At 40.3% G+C, this 19,533-nt stretch overlaps 1 protein-coding gene across 4 annotated transcripts in view; it reads right to left on the minus strand.

Moving 5' to 3' along the window:
* The window catches only part of MACROD2 (mono-ADP ribosylhydrolase 2), a 2,105,833-nt gene that overhangs the window by 97,114 nt on the left and 1,989,186 nt on the right, over window positions 1-19,533 (minus strand). For 2 of the 4 annotated variants that reach the window (XM_066237024.1, XM_066237022.1), the window contains 3 exons: window positions 17,457-17,519; window positions 13,764-13,796; window positions 11,707-11,775 (listed from right to left, as the gene is read on the minus strand). The exons of 1 other annotated variant lie outside the window; for it this stretch is intronic. In XM_066237024.1, coding sequence (XP_066093121.1) covers window positions 11,707-11,775; window positions 13,764-13,796; window positions 17,457-17,519 — 165 coding nt within the window. The remainder of the gene's footprint in view (window positions 1-11,706; window positions 11,776-13,763; window positions 13,797-17,456; window positions 17,520-19,533) is intronic. One more of the 4 variants, XM_066237023.1, reaches the window with a different exon arrangement.

Here is a 19,533-nt window from a genome sequence, read left to right on the forward strand (position 1 = left end):
TTCTCCTGTGTGCTCTGGCCGGGAATCGAACCCGGGAATCCTGCACACCAGGCCAATGACTCTGATGGGTCTACCATATCTATTCATTTTTAGAGAGGGGAGAGAGAGAGAAAGAGAGAACAAGGAAGGAGGAACAGGAAGCATCAACTCCCATATGTGCCTTGACCAGGCAAGCCCAGGGTTTCAAACCAGCAACTTCAGCATTCCAGGTTGACACTTTATCCACTGCACTACCACAGGTCAGGCGATAATAATTATTGTTTTAATCTCATCTCTGTGTTTTTCTCCTGAAAACCTAGTAAAATACTTATGGAAACAAGAGTCAAATCTAGTTTCCATGGGGTGACTATCTATGCTGAGGAAGAAGTTGTTTGTGGGTTTTTTCCCCCTCTCAGAAATCCTTTTAGAAATTTGGGGGTCTGATAAAAAGATGGAATCTTTGAAGTAAGATTTGTACTTAAAAACCCAGGGCAAAAAAAAAAAAGAAAAACAAAAAAACAAAAAAACAACCCAAGGCATATGGTCACCATATGGACTACAGGTGAATTTCTGGTATTATAGTTGCTTAAAAAAGGGAGATTGTTGAGTAATAACTGTGGTTCAGATAGGAGACCCATTAAGTAGAAGGAAGGGAAAGGCATTAGTGGAGATGGAAGAATTAATGTAAATTTAGGAGACACTGTCTCAGGGAATAAAATAGAAATAGTCTGATGTGCTCTCTTAGGTTAACTTTGGAAGAATCTCAGGGGAAGAACTGGTATGGGGCTTTGACCCTGGATATAGAGTGTGGTCAATTTGAGGAAGACGTGTGTGTGGAAGGGTTCACTTGAGCGCCCCCTGGTGATTGTGGTAATATCAGTGTTAGGTAATAAGTAAGCAGCTGTCTATCCAAGTCCTTTCTACTGATCAACATCAAGACTACTGGTTAGAAGGAGCTCTAGCACAGAAGGCTCCCATCTGCAGGAGGAGAAAAGATGGTTGTTCATTTCCCTGAAACAGAAAAGAAAGATTCTGAGAAACCCAGTGCCTGGTGCTTGTAGCTCTTGTCAGCTCTGAGGAAGAGGTCGGCAGAAATGTTTGTCTCATTAAATGGTTAGGAAAGAGTTATTGAATGAATATTTAGTAATTGATTCTGCTTCAAAATGTGGTTGGCTTAGATAACATTAATAAATGGTTTAGGTAAACCGAAGCAGTTTAATGTCATTTGAAATATGTCTTTTGAAAGTCTTAGATCTTTATGAGTCTTGTAGCATCTGAGAAACATCATAAATCATAGACCAAGCTGGGATAAATGTTGTCTTGTACACGTTTATCTCAGAACAGGGTGTGTGTGTGTGTGTGTGTGTGTGTGCATGCACATACATGTATATATTTTTTGTTGTATGTACAGTTGTACATGAGTGTTACTATCCCTCTTCCTGAGGAAAATAACCCTTTGCCTTTCCATGTCAATGTGACACATCTGGCACGAAGCAACAGGAACAATTTCTAAATAAAATGGGAAGACAAACTTTATCATTACATGCCATCAGTGCTTATTAGGAAACCTTGCCTTTGTACTTGATTTAAAAATGTCTGTTTTTTGCCTCTAGCTAGCCAATTAGTCCTTTCTTTTTGGTAAAGAACTCAGCAATTCCAAGACATTCTCCATCTCTCTATGTCTCAAGAAATATAACTCCCTGGGAACAGCGGTGGGAAGAACAGATGACAGCACACATCATTAGGAATGAGGAAGAACAGCACATTCTACTCATGAAAACCTATTGTCAAAAACTATGATAGACGACAGCCTTTCTGAAGCTTGAGAGAATGTTTCCTCAATCACACTGTACCGCCATGCAGTTAAGAAACTCAGACCCTGTTTTATAAAGTAATTTTACCATTCCTTATTTTGTATTATAATAGTTTGATTTATTGAAATAAAAAATTTAAACTATATTCTTTAATTCTTTCAGATAGGATGTGAAATTGCTTCTTAAACTATATTTTGTTAAGTTAAAAAAATTCAATTTTTGGCCCTGGCCGGCTGGCTCAGTGGTAGAGCGTCGGCCTGGCATGCGGGAGTCCCGGGTTTGATTCCCAGCCAGGGCACACAGGAGAGGCACCCATCTGCTTCTCCACCCTTCCCGCTCTCCTTCCTCTCTGTCTCTCTCTTCCCCTCCCGCAGCCGAGGCTTCATGGGAGCAAAGTTTGCCCAGGCGCTGAGGCTGGCTCTGTGGCCTCTGCCTCAGGCGCTAGAATGGCTCTGATTGTGCCAGAGCGACGCCCCAGATGGGCAGAGCATCGCCCCCTGGTGGGCATGCCGGGTGGATCCCGGTCGGTCGCATGCGGGAGTCTGTCTGCCTCCCCATTTCCAACTTAAGAAAAAAAAAATTCAATTTTTAAAAAATGTAGCAAAAAAACTAAAAGTAAGGTTTAGTCAATTATGTTGGACACCTTATGCTTCCATCTCCCCTGAGTTTCTCCGTACAAGTTAGCCTGTTAAAGGCTCTGAGAAGTCTTGTCTTGTAGAGATACTTAACTATGTCTAACTTTGTGATTTCTAAAATTTTTCTTACTGATGAGCTCTTTTATGAAGGAATATTTATTATCATCCTGAAGGATTGATATAAAATTTTAAATATGGGCTCTGGTCAGTTGGCTCAGTGGTAGAGTGTCAGCCTGGCATGTGAAAGCCCTAGGTTTGATTCTCAGTCAGGGCATTTTCTCTTTCTCTCTCTCTCTCTCTCTCTCTCTCTTTCTCTCTCTCTCTCTCTCTCTCTCTCTCCTCTCCTCTCCTCTCCTTTCTGCAGCCATGGCTCAAATGGTTTGAGCAATTTGGCCCCAGGGCCTGAGGATGGCTCCATGGCCTCGCCTCAGGCACTGAAATAGCTCAGTTGCCGAGCAACGAAGCAGTAGCCCCAGCTGAGCAGAGCATAGCCCTGTAGGGGGCTTGTCAGGTGGATCCCGGTCAGGGTGCATGCGGGAGTCTGCTTCCCTGCCTCCTGCCTCTCATTTAATTAAAAAACAATAAAGTTTAAACATGGGAATATATGAAAAGCATTCCACCATGTTGCTTATAAATTGGAAGTGAATTCTTTCATGTTGCTTTTTTCTAGTGTCTTAGCCCAGTAAAAATATGGTCATGTCCATAATTTTGATTTGTAGATGGAAAAAGAAATCAAGAAAGATGAAAATGTGCATACTGCCCCCACCCACATTATCTTGTATAATTTCGGTCATTAACATGTTTGTCCAGATAATTTGTGAAGCACGGGAAAGAGGATGAGAAGGAAGAGGGAGGGAGGAAGGGCACAATGGAAGGGTAAAATTGTGAAAGTGAATCTTCGCATTTTGAATAAAATAGATGTGACAATAATGGCAGAATGTTAAAGTGGACTACTGAACAGGGTATGTGCCAGGCTCTACAAAGGCACGGAACCAGACCACAGAGAGGTCATGAATAACAGGCAAAGGGTTTTGGGACTCATTTCTAGTGGTGTATATGGTTGGAAATTTCTGTGTACTCATTTCATTGTAGGACCTGGTTAGGGCCAAAGTTGTGATGTGGACCAAGTAGGTTGACTCCCACTCTGGTAGTCTGAGTCTCAATGCCCTGCTTACCTAGCTTGAGCCCCACCTTTCCCATGCTGCTCTCCGACAGCTCTATACCTACCTGTGTCTTACCCCCCTGACGCAAGGAATGTGGGAAGAGGCATTTGGGGGAGAAAACATGGGTTGTGGGTTCAGGCCAACTGGGTTTCCAAATTTTGGTTCTACATTTTGGTTTTTTGGATCAGTTACTCAAATTATCTGAGCCTCAGTAATTTGCAAAATTGGGATTATAACACTGACCTTTTAAAAACAATGAGATAATTCTTTATTTACACCATTGAACTGGCAAAAATTAGAAAGAACAATAATAACATTTGCTGATGAAAATACAGATTGTTAGAGCCTTTTAGGAAAGCAATTTGGCAATATCTGTTAAAAAGGCAAACTTGTCTCACACTCCTGGAGTCTTTCCCATACAAATAAGAGCACTACTTAGAAGGATATATGGACAAGGGACGTTTATTGCATCGTTGTTTGTGTGGCAATAAAGGGGAAAGAAAGTGCTTGCTCATCATAGAAAAATGGCGGAGTAAATTATAGCACCTTTAAGCTATGAAATATCATGAGAACTATAAAATGAATGAATTAGATGCACACAAAATGACTCGAAGAGATATCCATAAAGTTTTGTGTTGTGTAACAAAACAAGATACAGCAAAGTGAACATAATATAATGCAATCTTTATAAAATAAACATCTATATTTAACAATGGCTAAAAATTTTGAGCCTCCTACCTCCTACTGTATTATTATTATTATTATTATTATTATTATTATTTTAGTGAGAAAGAGACAGAGAGAAGAACAGAGAGACAGGAAGGAGAGAGATTAGAAGCATCAATTCTTTATTGCAGCGCCTTAGTTGTTCATTGATTGCTTTCTTATAGTACCTTAACTGGGGTTCCTGCAGAGCAAGTGACCCCTTGCTCAAGCCAGTGACCTTGGGCTTAAACCAGTGACCTTAGGCTCAAGCCAGTGACCATGGGGTCATGTCTATGATCCCATGCTCAAGCCAGTGACCCTGCGCTCAAGCTGGTGAGCCCACACTCAAGCCAGACGAGCCTGTGCTCAAGCCGACAACCTAGGGGTTTCGAAACTGGGTCCTCTGCATCCCAGTTCAATGCTCTATCCACTGTGCCACCGTCTGGTCAGGCAAGCCTCTTACTGTCTTGAAATGTTCAAATAGATTGATTCGGTTTCATGTCCTGTGACAGAGGTGCTATTATCATTCCTGTTTTACATACAAGAAAGCTAAGGTGCACAAAGACTAAGTAATGTTCCCACAGACACACAGGTGAGGGTAGGCCTGAGGTCTAGACTCTGGAAGCTGAAATCAGAGAGTAGGCTCCCACTCACAAATTATATGATCAATTTATATAAAATTTTGTTTGTCTGCATATGCTCAGAAAGTGATGCACGGAAGAATGTGAATGGTGGTTACCTCAGGATGCTGTGACTGCACGTCTGTTTACTCTAGTCCTTATACTCTTTCTCATTATTTGAGTTTTCTAAATGGAACATATATAATTTAAAGAATCAAAAAGGAATACACTTTATTTATTGTAAAAAAAAGAGATTTGTATGCATTTCTAATTACTAGAATTTTCTTACAGATCGTGAACATTGACAAAGTTAAAAGGATATTCATGACCAGTATGAAATTTAAAACTGAAACTAAAGAAAGGACTCAAAATGGAGACAGGATGCATAAATGATGGAGGGTCACTCATTGAACTATTCAATTAAATAATACTAGACTATGAAAAGACATGAAAAAAATTCACAATCTATTACATTTATAGGACAGCGACAAAATGGTATCGTGGTAGAATACCCTACAAATTCCACACTCATGTGCGGCAGCCTGGGAAAGGACAGGGAGTTTATATACCGGCGTTTATTACTGGGGATTGAGATGAGGGGTGATAGCTTTAATTTCTCTTTTTATTTTTAATATAATAAGTGCTTATTGCTTCTAAAATAAAAAAGTGTAAGCAATAAAAATGTCAATTGTTTCTCTAGTAAATCAACAAAAAAATTAACAATTTATCCTCAGGAACTGATCATAGATACACACCAAAAGTTATGTGAAATGTATGCACTGTTTTCCTACTATTTATAATAGAGAGAAAACCGTAAATAACTAAATAGTTTAACATGGGAACATTGGCGATGTAAATTGTGAAACAACCCTATGATGAAATATTATGCCTCCAATAAAAAAATCAGGCCTCTGAGTAATATTTCAAGGCTTTGGAAAATATTTATGGTAAAACAAAGTGAAGTCGACAATTTAATCCTTAAAGGGAAAATGGCCATATTTCCTTTTATACTTTTCTGCATTTAAAAATATTTTACAATAAATGTGTATTATAAACAAAAAATAATAATTGTTATATTAAAATGGAATCAAACATTATTGTTAATGAGGATTATGTGAGCTCGTGTAAGTATCAGCAGTGGAGCCAACCTTAATAAAATGGTACTCCTCTCTCCACGCCCTACACACATACCTTCTCTCTCTCCTTCCTGAGTCTCAGGTTACTCTTTCATAAAATGAAAAATGCATTGTACCTACACATAAAGCATTAGGTATAGGAAACACTTCATATATCTTGGTTCTTTCCTATCACTGAACTGCCAGAGGGTAGCAGCTTTCATTCCACACTTCAGACTCTTAAAATCCAAAAGTGATGACCCAGGGTGTTACAGTGTATCCAGACACTCTGTCTGTGCAACTGTAGGACAGGGGACACCTTCTCTCACTTTTGTTGGTAGTATGGAGGACCTTTGGAAAAGGGATAATGGACACCAAGAATAGGAAGAAACATCAGGATAGAGAAGCATGAGAGGAATTTCATGGGTGGGCCCATGTTTTGTTTCTCTCCAAAGATTTAGGCAAGAGATAGAGATAATGTTCAGAGCTATTCGGAGCCCTGCCCACTGGCCATGCTTGTGGTGATACACAGTTGGGAGCATTTATGCTCAAACCTCCCAAACGCTCAAATCCACTTTCTCAGGCTAAACCTCATCCTTTGTCTTTCGTTGTCTTTGCAAGACTGATTCTTGCCCCAACTTTCTTCCTATTCTACAAAAACTTTGACCTTTAGGTGACATGAAACTTAAATTAAGAGTTAAGAGACATCCCACTTCATAAATGCCAAACAGCAAAGACATGACTTCTACAAAGCTCCAAAGGAATACCAGCTCGCTGTGCATGCGCCTGGGTATTAATTGATTTTACTTTTAATATGAATGAGCATATGATTTCATCTCATTGACCTTCAAATTCAAATTGAGTAATTAAATACTAAGACAGGAGTATTGAGATGCGTTTAAATTGCAGGTTTTTTTTTCTCTCTAAGGTTTCTTGGCCTTGGCTATGAGTGAAGATGCACTATTATGAGTTTTGAGATAATTAGAACAAAGAGCTCTCCTTGAATTAAGAAAATTGACTATATTTCACATAATGATAATAATAATTATAGCAGTTTTGCCCAAAGTTCTTGATCTCTTTATATAAATTTTATTCATGTGTTTATACTTCCCTTTATCTGACTGCCTCCACATTTGGTAACTTAAATAGTTTTACCATTTGTACTCATGAGTTTGTTTTGAAGGATTTAAAGGGCAAACTGCCATTAAATCAATGATTAGAGTATTTTTTACGAGGAGAGGAAGAAATCTTTCAATAGATAAGTGAATGCTCTATTTTATAAATAACCTTAGAACTTCTGTCAACCCATAGATAATTTCTCAAGCCAGCTTTACCTTGATACTCAATTCAGTTCAGCCCCAGCTGCCACACCCTCACCAGGCACTTCTCATCAGCATCTCTCCTCCTCACAGTTTGTCCTCCTAACTCAACTCCTGCCTGTCTGAGGGCTGGAATGGGTATTAGAAACAGGTGTCTTTGTTCTGCAACTCACAGTCTGGCTCTCCGGACATAAACCAATCAGTGGTACTTCCTTCTGTCAGCAGCCTGCACTGTTGGCAGTTATGTGGAGTAAATGAGTCGTAAACATCATTCTAGGTAGTCAGTGGGAAATATGTCTAGAACCTTTGAACAAAATCACTGGCATTGAATACACCCTTGAAGACAAGGCCTCTTGAAATTATTCAATGTTCACATACCTGTTTTCATTTTTTTTAAAAAAAATCTTATCTCTGGCTCAGGCCAGTGGCTCAGTGGAGAAAGTGTTATGTTGGCCCAGCATAAGGACATCCAGGGTTCAATTCCTGGTCAGGGCACACAGGAGAAGCGACCATCTGCTCCTCTCCCCCATCCTTTCCTCCTTCTCTCTCTATTCCCCTTCTGCAGCCAGTGGCTTGATTGGTTCAAGTGGCCCTGGGACCTGAGGATAGCTCCCAGGCACTAAAGATAGCCCGGTACTCAAGCATTGGCCCCAGATGAGGTTGCTTGGTGGATCCTGGTTGGAGTGTGTGCAGGAGTCTGCTTCACTGTTTGCCTTTCTCTCACCTTAAAAAAAAAATTTCATCTTCCAAACAAATCACATTAGCCAGCTCATTCTTCGTTAGCTTGTTTTCACTCCTCTAGAAGACACAGAAGACACTAGTTTTCCATGGAAACCAAAGTCATAACAAATGTAAAGCCAGATGGCCAACAAGCAAAACTGGAAATAACTGATGAGTCTCAAAATCTTTGGGAATTATATTGGAAAGAGAGAGAGAGAAAGTAAACGGCAGTTCATTAGATTGGTTGTTCTAAATCCAAGAAGATGCTCAGTCAGGATCAAAGTCTGGAAACAAAGGCAAGAGAGCAAGGGCTCCTTCAGGACCTCTGGTCAGCAAACATGTTCTTCCATATAAATTGGAGAGTGTGATATGCATTTTAATAAGCAATCTTATAACTGCAGAACTCATAAATAGCCCAGTTGTCACCAAGGTGATCTATTTCTGCATAAAACTAATAATGGTGAATGTTTGAAATGAATCCTCAATCCATATCACTGCCTTTTAATCTCAACATGACCTTTATCTTGGGGGATTTCAATAGCAAATTCATTTCATTTTCCATCTAGCTATGTATCTATCATACATACAAGTCAAGACAGCAGTCCTATAAGCTTTAGACACTTGGTCTAAGCTTTGGACCGATTATCAATTAAAAACAGCAGTACATGTTATTTCGGAAGGACTGATAATCAATTTAAAATAACAGTAGTACATGTTATTTTAGAAGAAACAGGCAAAAATCATATCTATGTTCTATGCTTAGTGGATTACATGTTATTGGGGATTTTAAAACACTTTTCCCTTCAAGGGATTAATGGATATTAACAATTATTTCAGTAAAATCTTTAAAACTTCACATTTAGTCATTACTAGGGAACTGCATTTGTAATATGTGGTAGAAGTCTCTGGAGCTACCACTATTACACATTTCATGTAGAAAAGAATCCTGGAAGTATTCTGAGAAATTGATCCTGGCATGACAATTAATGTGTGAGATCTTAACAGCATCAAGAAACATCACAAACAGTATGTTTCTAGAAAGATGTGATGATATCTGCAAACCAAACAACGCAACAGGAAAAAAATCTCAGCTTGAAACACTTAAATTAGATTATCTTTCTTGTTTCCTAGCCTCTGCCATTCAACTTAATGGCATTTAAGACATGACATTCTATCACAGCTAAAAAATTGGAATGTCCAAAATTATTTACGTAGGAGGAACATTACTTTCTGTCTTTTCGCTTTAACTTAGTCAGGTTTATTTCCCTCTCTAAGATGACCTAGAGTTTCCTATCAGAACCTATGTGGATATCAGGCATTATTTGCATATTTTGATATTACAAAATAATCAAGAATAGCCTGACCAGGCAGTGGCACAGTGGATAGAGCATCGGACTGGGATGCAGAGGACCCAGGTTCGAGACCCCAAGGTCGCCAGCTTGAGCGCAGGCTCATCTGGTTTGAGCAAAAGCCCACCAGCTTGAACCCAAGGCCTCTGGCTCCAGCAGGGGGTTACTCGGTCTGCTGAAGGCCCGCGGTCAAGGCACATATGAGAAAGTGATCAATGAACAACTAAGGTGTTGCAACGCGCAATGAAAAACTAATGATTGATGCTTTTCATCTCTCTCTGTTCCTGTCTGTCTGTCCCTGTCTATCCCTCTCTCTGACTCACTCTGTCTCTGTAAAAAAAATAAAATAAACAAATAAATAATTAAAAGGATTAAAATTGTAAAAAAAAATTCAGGAATAGATTACCACATAAAATCAGGAATGTCTCAACACATATTTGAGTATATGAAAGGAAATGCTAAAAGATTTATTTAAAAAGTGACAATGAACAAAAATAAAGGACCTTTGAAAATAACAGTGTAGAGCAGTGTTTTTCAACTCTGGATCCATGCATTAGTGGTGGTCCACCAGAAATTTCATGCCAGTCTGCAAAAGAGCTAGTCACTTTGATGTTGTATAACCTTCATACAACATGAGGGTAGTTACCATATTTCCCCATGTATAAGACACACCCTTTTCTGAAAATTTTGGGGTCTAAAACCTGGGTGCATCTTATACAATGGTTCTAGATTTTCTTTACTTGCATTTACTGCTTTTTCGTGCAGATGAAGAGTTGTATGAATTTTATGATGAATAAAACTTGATTTCAATAACTTTATTGTAATAAATTTTTTTTTCAAATTTTGGGCCCCAAAATTAAGGTGCATCTTATACATGGGGAAACACAGTTGCTCTTTTGTGGACCCATGGTTGAAAACCACTGCTGCAGAGGATGCTATGTTGGGCCACCCAGATCCCTCTTCAGGAATAAGGAACGTATTTTTCTAGCTGGGGGCAGCCTTCTTCCATCTCAAACTCCCTCACTACACAGACACTTCATTTAGAAAAACCCACCTACCAGGCAAACATAAAATGAAATGTGCCATGTAAATAGCTGAGTATTAAAATGTTAAGACAACTTTGATTTTCTAAATACTAATTCAAGGAGTAGCTAGTATCAATTGTCAAGTATGGGTCTATTTTTCTATCACTCCAAACTGAAGAAATACATTCTGCGTATCCAAAGGTTCCAAGGCAATCACGTGATTTATCAGATGTTCATTCATACAAACACAACAGAAAGATTTTTTAGTATTCACCAGTGACAGATATAAAATAATACTGCCTTTTTGAGGTGAAGGGATAAAGAACTACAAATTGGTAGTTTCAAAACAGTCACGGGGATGTAAAGTACAGCCTAGGGAATATAGTCAATGATATTGTAATAACTATGTACGGTGCCAGGAGGGTACTTAAAATATCAAGGAGACCATTCTGTAAAGTATAAGATTGTCTAACCACTATGCTGTACACCTGAAACTAATACAAAATAATAGTAAATGTAAATTGTAATTGAAAAATTAAATATAAAAAACATAGACACCAAAAACAATAATATTACTGTTATGTGTGGGAACAGTTAATCAGGAAGGGAAGAGAAGAAAGAACTATTTTATTTTTCTTTAGATAATATATATACATGTGGATATCAGGCATTATATATATATATATATATCATCTACACATGAATGTCCCCCACCATGTCTCCCTCAAATTTTCTCCTAGAACCTAAATCAAATTTTCTTTGACTTTTTTCTTCTTGTTCTGGAAATACTTGGGCCAGCGACATGTCCTCATAGTAACTTGTCCATAGAATGAGGAATGATGCTCTTTGCAAAGATTTCTTTCTAAGTATGCCTTCCAACATTTCCTTCTTATGTCTAGATAATGGAGCTCTCTGGGCGGTGCTTCTCAAATGCCACTCTTTAAAACTATTCCTGATGAGTAGCTATATATCAGCAGAGATGCCTTTTTATACTTGTTTAAACATAATTTCTCCAACCATCCTCTTGTTTCACCAAGTTACTTTTAAGTGGGACAAATGTAAATGTATGTATGAGTTCCGAAAAGGGCAGATAGGGAATAAAACCGAGTGGGTGGGATATTGGATTGCGTTGGAAATAGAGATGCTTAAAGAGAATTAGGTAGGTTTTGCTCACGTTTGCTTCATGTTTCCAAATAAACAAAACCCAAATGGTCTCCTAAGAGTTTGTGATATTTTTTGAGATGTAGTAAGTAGCCTCATACCTTCATCTTCACAGACTTCAGCTGCCTCTTGGGAAGCAGGGCTGTGCACGGGGGCTGCACGCACGCCGTCTGTGAGGAATAGCGGAGAAGCAGTCTCAGGGTTAACGCTGTCAGAGTGGAGCCTCCCTGCCCACTGAACCTCCCTCCCCACTCCGCCACAGGCAGCATGAGCCCATTCCGTGCTCTAATATACTGAACAGTATTTGAAGGGGTTCAGACAAACACAACAGAAAGATTTTTTAGTACTCACCAGTGACAGATATAAAATAATACTGCCTTTTTAAGGTGAAGGGATTAAGATCTACAAATTGGTAGTTTCAAAATAGTCACGGGGATATAAAGTACAGCCTAGGGAATATAGTCAATGCTATTGTAATAACTATGTTTCATTAATTATAAACTTTCCTTTTATAATTAATGAAACAGAACCTTTGGTTAAGATAGAACCACAGCCCTGGCTGATAGCTTGTTTGGTTAGAGTGCGGTCACAAAGTACACAGGTTGCCAGTTCGATCCCCGGTCAGGGCACATACAGAAACAGATTGGCGTTCCTGTTTCTCTCTTTTCCCGTTTCTCTCTCACTAAAATTAATCAATCAAATAATAATAATAATAAAGACAGAACTACAAAGTATCTTTTGGTGGAAAGTGCTCTTTGTTGATACTACTGTACTTCAGCAGTTGGCTTCTTCCCCACCTCTAGTAGACTGGCACATTATTTTTCTTAGTAACAGATTGTGAAAGGAAGGACACTCTTACAAGTTCCTACAAACTGCTTTTCTGTGCGTGTTGTTAGTTCAGTTTTCCTTAGCACAGCACTTCTGCTCCATTATCCAGGCTGTCAGACTGCAGGGACCAGGGCCAATGGCTGTCAGGGCCGATGCCTGGGAGAACGGGGACCTTTGCAGTAAAGCGTCAAAAGCCCTTTGAGATTTCTTGTCACCCAAGCACAGAGTGGGGAAAGGGAGGCCCTGTCCCGTCACATCAACAATCGACCACGTCACAGTTTATCTGTCTTCTCAGGGTCACTGGAACCCCTGTGATTCTACTCACGTTTGGCTTCCAGGATAATAGATAATTAACTTGCTGACATTAAAATGGTAAATTTAAGACATAAAGGATTATAAAAGCATCTGAAATGGTTAATACTGGACAATTGAAAAAGGAATATGTGTTTTGTTTTGTTTTGTTTTTCTCATATAGTAACAGGATCCTGGAACTAACAAGTCAGACATACATGCATGGCAACTAACCCACATTTAATGACAAATCGCACTTTCTAGCATATCTTTTAACCATAATGTATGTGACTATTACTTTTAGGTCATGTCTCTATTGGAATAGAGAATAAAATTTTAGTAGGGAGATAATTGGAGATGATGAATCACTTTCTTTTGTTAAGTGACAATCTCCTATTTGGAAAAAAGGCTGATTAACCCTGATGTCATATCTTCCCATTTCTTCACAGTAAAACTCCTTAAAAGAGTTGCCTAAGTTACTATTCTATACTTCTTCACTTCACACTCTCTCGGTACCCACTCCAAATGGCTTCAAAACTCCTCTAAAAACTATCTTATCAAAGGTGCTGAAGACCTCCCTGCCAAATCCAGTGGCCTTTTCATTCCTCTTATCTGACTTGACTTCTTAGCACCATTCCTTTACTCTGTCCTTTCAGACACAAATTCTTATTGTGGCTGCTCCTTCTCTCCTGTTGCCACTTCTCTAACTGTGAAGATGTCTTGGGCCCACGGTTTCTTTACTTACACGTTCTCTCTAGTGAATCTTACTCAGTCTCATGCTTTTAAATAGAACTCATATATGGTGACTCTCAAACCTCTATCTCCTATCCATGCCTGCCCCTACACACAGAGTCATGTATCATACCGGTAAGAGTCCTCTCAAACTTACCACGGCCAAAACTCAGCTATTAACTTTCTCAGCAAAAAACTGTGCCCTGTGGCCAGTCCTCCATACATTATATGGGTAAGTGGTAGCATCATCCTCATGGTTACTAAAGCGAAAATCCTAGGACTTATTCTCCTTTCCCCCGTTCCTCACCTGCATCCATCAGCATGTCCCGTTTTCCTCTACCTGTGGAATGTGACACAGACTAGTTCAGTTTTGTCTCCATTTCCAGCAGTCACCATCATTGCTCTCCTACTATTAATAGCCTTCTAACTGTTCTTACTTTGGCTCTTTTAACCATTTTTAACTATAGGCAAAGCGAGCTTATGTCTCTCCACTACTTACAAACTCCCATTGGCTTGTAGTTCTAGGAAAATCAAATCTTATCCACTCAGAAATATTCTGGAACCTACAACCTTGTTCTTCCAGTCTACCAGGTCCAGCCAGTCAATCTTTTTTTCTCCTACAGGCCAAACCCAAACTGGCCTAGAGGCATTTGAATCCTCTGTTCCCTCCACTTGAATGACCTTTCCTCATCTCATTACTTAAATCTCATTTTAATTATCGCTTCCTCTGAGTTATCCCCAAATCTAGTCAATGAAAAGTGGCCTTCACAGTATTCCTTCCACATTATCTCATTTCTTTGCAAGGTGTCTGTCACTATTTACACTATTTTTGTTGTTTAATGTTTATGTTTGGACCCTCCCCACCAGAATATGAGCTTTGAGGAAGCAGGGGTATTATCATTTACCATATATCCCAGTGCTCAGATGGTGCCTGTTCACTCATGCTATATATTGGTTAAATGAGGAAAAAGTATCTACATCTTTGATTTGATTTGATTAAGATTGCAGGATAACTGGTGGGCTGTGCTAACTTGAGCTTGTGTTTTTTTCTTGATGTGAAAGAGGCCTGCAGAATTGTATAAACAAATGGGACAAATATACAGTGACAGATAAAGATTTGACTTTGGGTGAAGGGCACACAATGCAATCAACAGTTCAAATGCTATAGAGATGTTCACCTGAAACCTGTACTCTTATTGGTCAATGTAAACTCATTAAATTTAACTTCTAAATTAAAAAAAAAATTGGACTGACCAGGTGGTGGCACAGTGGATAGAGTGTAGGACTAGGACGTAGAGGACACAGGTTCAAAACCCTGAGGTCTGGCCCTGGCCGGTTGGCTCAGTGGTAGAGCATTGACCTGGTGTGCAGGAGTCCCAGGTTCGATTCCTGGCCAGGGCACACAGGAGAAGCACCTATCTGCTTCTCCACCCCTCCCCCTCTCCTTCCTCTCTGTCTCTCTCTTCCCCTCCCACAGCCAAGGCTCCACTGGAGCAAAGTTTGCCCGGACGCTGAGGATGGCTCTGTGGCCTCTGCCTCAGGAGCTAGAATGGCTTTGATTGCAGCAGAGCGACGCCCCAAGATGGGCAGAGCATCACCCCCGGTGGGCGTGCCAGGTGGATCCCGGTCGGGTGCATGCGGTCTGACTGCCTCCCCATTTCCAGCTTCAGAAAAATACAAAAATAACAAAAACAAAAATAAAAAACCCTGAGGTCACCGGCATGAGCAAAGGCTCACCAGCTTGAGCATGAGGTTGCTAGCTTGAGCCCAAAGGTTTCTGATTTGAAGCCCAAGGTTGCTGGCTTGGGCCCAAAGTCACTGGCTTGAGCAAGGGGTCACTTGCTCTGCTGTAGCCCCTTCACCCCCAGTCAAGGCACATATGAGAAAGCAATCACTGAACAATTAGGGAGCTGCAATGAACAATTGATGTTTCTCATCTCCCTTCCTGTCTGTCTGTCCCTATCTGTCCCTCTCTCTGAATCTCTGTCAAAAAAGAAATAGAAAATTATATTGAATGAAAAACAAGTATTTTCAGTTTTGAAGAATAAGAGCAAGTCAGTGGGGGTTTAATAAGCAGAAACATGTCTTCAACTCCTCTGCATGTGGATGAGGGAGGCTGTGAGACCAGCAGGGTGGGCAGAGCAATGCATGTCTACACTAGCCAAGGTCATAGATGAACCCGGCCACTGGGCCTTTGCCCCCACTGGGAAGAGCAAGGGAAGCCCCACAGGTGTGCATTCAGGACTCTTCTTCACATTGAGAAGTTCCCAAGTTGTGGTGTTGACTCCATGGATCCAAGAGGTGGGTAGAGGGGTCACACTTTACTTGTCTGCTAACAGGCAAGATGATTCCAAATCCCAAAAGAAACTGTCTGTTTTCAATGGATTAAGGAAAAAAGGTGAATAAGTAAAACACTGATAAATGTGTGTGCCTGTATATATAATATAAACAAGGATTAAAAAAAGCTGTATTAATAAAGATAGTTTGGGACAGAGCATTGAATTCTTAGAATGACCTGAGCTGTCAGCCATGACTTGACTAATGTTTATCAGCCCCAAACAGAAAAAACAGTGACAGCTTTCCATATAAGACTCATCTTCCACAGAGCATAATGCCGTGTGGGTCGGGAGCTGGGTGGGGGCGTGAGTAATCACAGTGTGCCGTGTCAGAATTCATTCCATGGCAGGCTCTGCTTTTCTGCAGAGAATCTGTTGACCCAGTGGCAGCTGAGCGAGGTCTTTGCTGCCTTGCTTCAGTGCTTTCTCTGATTGGCCTTCCCCAATTCCATCTTCCAGGTTAATAATAAAAGCTTCCCATTCTCCCGCAAAAGTTCCAAGGTGAACATTGTCGGAAGTTTTCAGTGAAAAAGTTCTCCCACTACCCGGTCTATTTCCAAGAGTTCAGCTTATGGCCTAGCCTGGCCCATATTAGATAGAGTCCACTATTTCAAAGATGCTCCCCCCACCCCAAGTGGGGCTCATTAGCATGGGAGAATGACTTGGAAACGAAAGAAAAGAAGGCTAGTTTGATTTGGGCGGCTATGTGGATAGCTACATAAAGGTGCCTATCATTTTTACAGGAGAGTGTGCCCAAGTACACAAATGGGTAGAAAGGGAAGATAAATACAAGGTGATGACCATCTCTTTTGAGTCTAAGGGCTGTTTTATTTTTAGAATGTTCAGTTTATAATCTACAGTTGAAAATCTACACTGCTCACAAAAATTCGGGGATCAGGGAACGTGCAGATACTCCAGTACTTTCAGCCCTTTGTATACAGTGCATTTTCACCAATGAAATAAAAGTTGGTTTTGCATCTCATTTGCATAATCAAACAACTTTCTTTGATTTGTCATTTGCTTTTTTGATGTTCTTGTGTAATAATAAAAAAAATCAAACGCTTCTTTTTTTCTTTCCTATTGCTTCATATTCATTTTAAAATATTTTCTAATTTTTGTGAGCAGTATATAAACATTGACTTGACACAGCTGTTCTTTAGGGAACGGAGGAGAGGTCGTGATGACTTTGGCTCTCACTTGAGCGCTGTGTGGGGCAGTCAGGTTCCATGACGCCCTCTCCTACCACGTGCAGGGGAACGGGCAGACATACGGCTCTTCCTATCGTGGAAGGGAAACCTCTGATTCAGTTCCTTTAGAGATTTCTCATTCCTTTTTTTTTTTTCTTCCAAACTACATCTGCTCATTTGGACCTGCCCTACGTCAGCCAAGCTCTGACCTGGCTCTGCAACCCCTATGCACTCCTCTTAGATCACTTCTAAGCAAACTGTTATCATGTGGGAGAAAATGGAACTGGTGAATAAGATATGACAATGTCCCCTGTGAGTCAGTGACTAGGGCTGGAGACTTCCTGAGGGAGACCTGAATGAACGGTGGGGTTAATCTGGGAAAAAGTAAAAGCATTTTCAGAAAATAACACCAAGGAAAGTCATGTTCACCTCTGTGGATGAGGCCTAGGAGACTCCTCAAAAGAAATCTGAGCCCACCTGCTTCTTGACTCGGCCCTTCCACGTCCTCCGCCCTGGGCATTTCCTCCGGACCGTTCTCATCTTTCAAGAAAACCACAGTGGGGGAAAAAAATGACATCAAGTCAATTTGTGAAATATCTCTTTATGGCTAATATGCAGCACTGAAATTAATTGTAACCAATGTAGCATGACTCCCCATAAAGCAAGGCAGAGATGAATCAGAGGCATGAAACAGAAAAATTAGTCACATAAATAGGAGCATTTAGACTCATTCCCTAGCACGCGATTGGCTTGATGAAATGTTGAACTGCAGTAAACAAAATTCACTCAGCAGTCCTAGTAACATCTCTCTCCTTGCACAGCATTTCCCAAAATGCAATGCAGATTTTAAAACCGTTCTTTCCGCCCTTGACTCAAGCGATGTACACTGTGTGAGAAAACTTGGATAAGTTTCTATGACCTTTATTTTCCTATTTGATGCATGTTGGGAAAAAAAATCTACTTTTATTGATTGTACACATTAAAATCTAACATATCTATGCTATGAAGTATTTTGTCTTGAGCAAGTTTTGGTCCAATTTACAGTATAGTACATAAACCCTTAAAAAATAAATAACTGAGAAGGTACAGTGGTGATTAGATGCTAAAAACTGGCTAAAAAACTGTTTTGGCTTAAAATGTATAATAAATATCTGTGAATTTATGTGTAGAAAAACAAACTTTTCAAAGGCAAATAGAGGCATATTTTATAACTCATTTCCGGGAGGCCTTCCAAATCTTTGTTTGGAAAAAAAAGGTTTTTTAAATGATAAATTTATATATGACACAGAAGTGGAAGATAAATCATGTAGTTAAAGTACAGCAAACAGAAAAGAAGCTGCCAACATGTATTACTGTGGGTTACAGATGGTCACGGAGCCTTTGTCTCTCACTCCTTCCTTTGAACCAGAATTGGCTCTGTAACTTGTTTAGACCAATAAAATGTGGAAGTAATGTCCTGGGAGTTCCTAGCTAAGGCTTCAGAGAACTAGTAGCTTCCACTTTCTCTTTCTGGGAAGCCAGCATCATGCTGTGAAAATGTTTGGGCTAGCCTACCACATGGAGAGAGGCACATGGAGACAGAGTGAGCATTGTGGCAGAGTACTTCTTGCGCTTTCTAACCTGGCCCAGCTGCCTGCTGAGTGCACCTGAGTGATGGCCTCAGCCACAGACACAAAGAGCAGAAGAACCACCCAGCTGAGCCCTTTTAAAATTCCTGACCCACAACCGGGCCCAGATCACTCTATTCGGTTTTGCTTGAGTGCTTTGATTCATCATCTACTACAACAACCAGCTGTAAATCCAGAGGCACAAGGATGATGAGTGTTCCCTGGAAGAGAGCACAGCTAGTAGAGCTAAAGCAAGAGCCTCAGAAGCAGTGGGGAAACATTTCCCCAAGCAGCTCTGAAAAATAACCCATCGAACAGAGCTGCAGATGGGAACACACTCAGAATTGGCCTGGATGAAAGAAAAAGTGTATAATAGCATGACAAAAGTAAATAAATAAATAACTAGTGACACTCAGTGGGGAAGGAATGCTATCAATGCACATGTACGTATGGATAGAATTCCCTCTGCCCTGCACTTTGCCATTTGTCCTGGGGGACAACTTAAAACTGTATAACTTTTATCAATAGTATGAAAACTGGGGGCAGCTCTGTAGCTATCTAAACCCATGTTCTCAATGGCTTTTTTTACAAGTACCACATGTGGATCTGACATTTTCTTTCCCTGGTTGTTGGAATGGGCGACAACATTGGCTTTTGCTCTGGGAAGGAAAGAACCACCGCTGCTGCTCTTGCTCCCTTAACAAGGCCAAACTGGTGCAGGAGCATGTGTTAGAAATGCAGGTCAGTAGTCCCCTCTTCCTCTCATCAGATGGATTCAGTCAAGCAGGAAAAAGTCTGCCAGATTTTCTGTCTCACCCAACAGACAGACCTATTTATTTATTTATTTATTTATTTATTTATATTTTTTATTTTTCTGAAGTTGGAAATGGGGAGACAGTCAGACAGACTCCCGCATGCGCCAACCAGGATCCACCCGACATGCCCAC

The sequence above is a fragment of the Saccopteryx bilineata genome, chromosome 6 (genome assembly GCF_036850765.1).
Source record: "Saccopteryx bilineata isolate mSacBil1 chromosome 6, mSacBil1_pri_phased_curated, whole genome shotgun sequence".
Classification (NCBI taxonomy): domain Eukaryota; kingdom Metazoa; phylum Chordata; class Mammalia; order Chiroptera; family Emballonuridae; genus Saccopteryx; species Saccopteryx bilineata.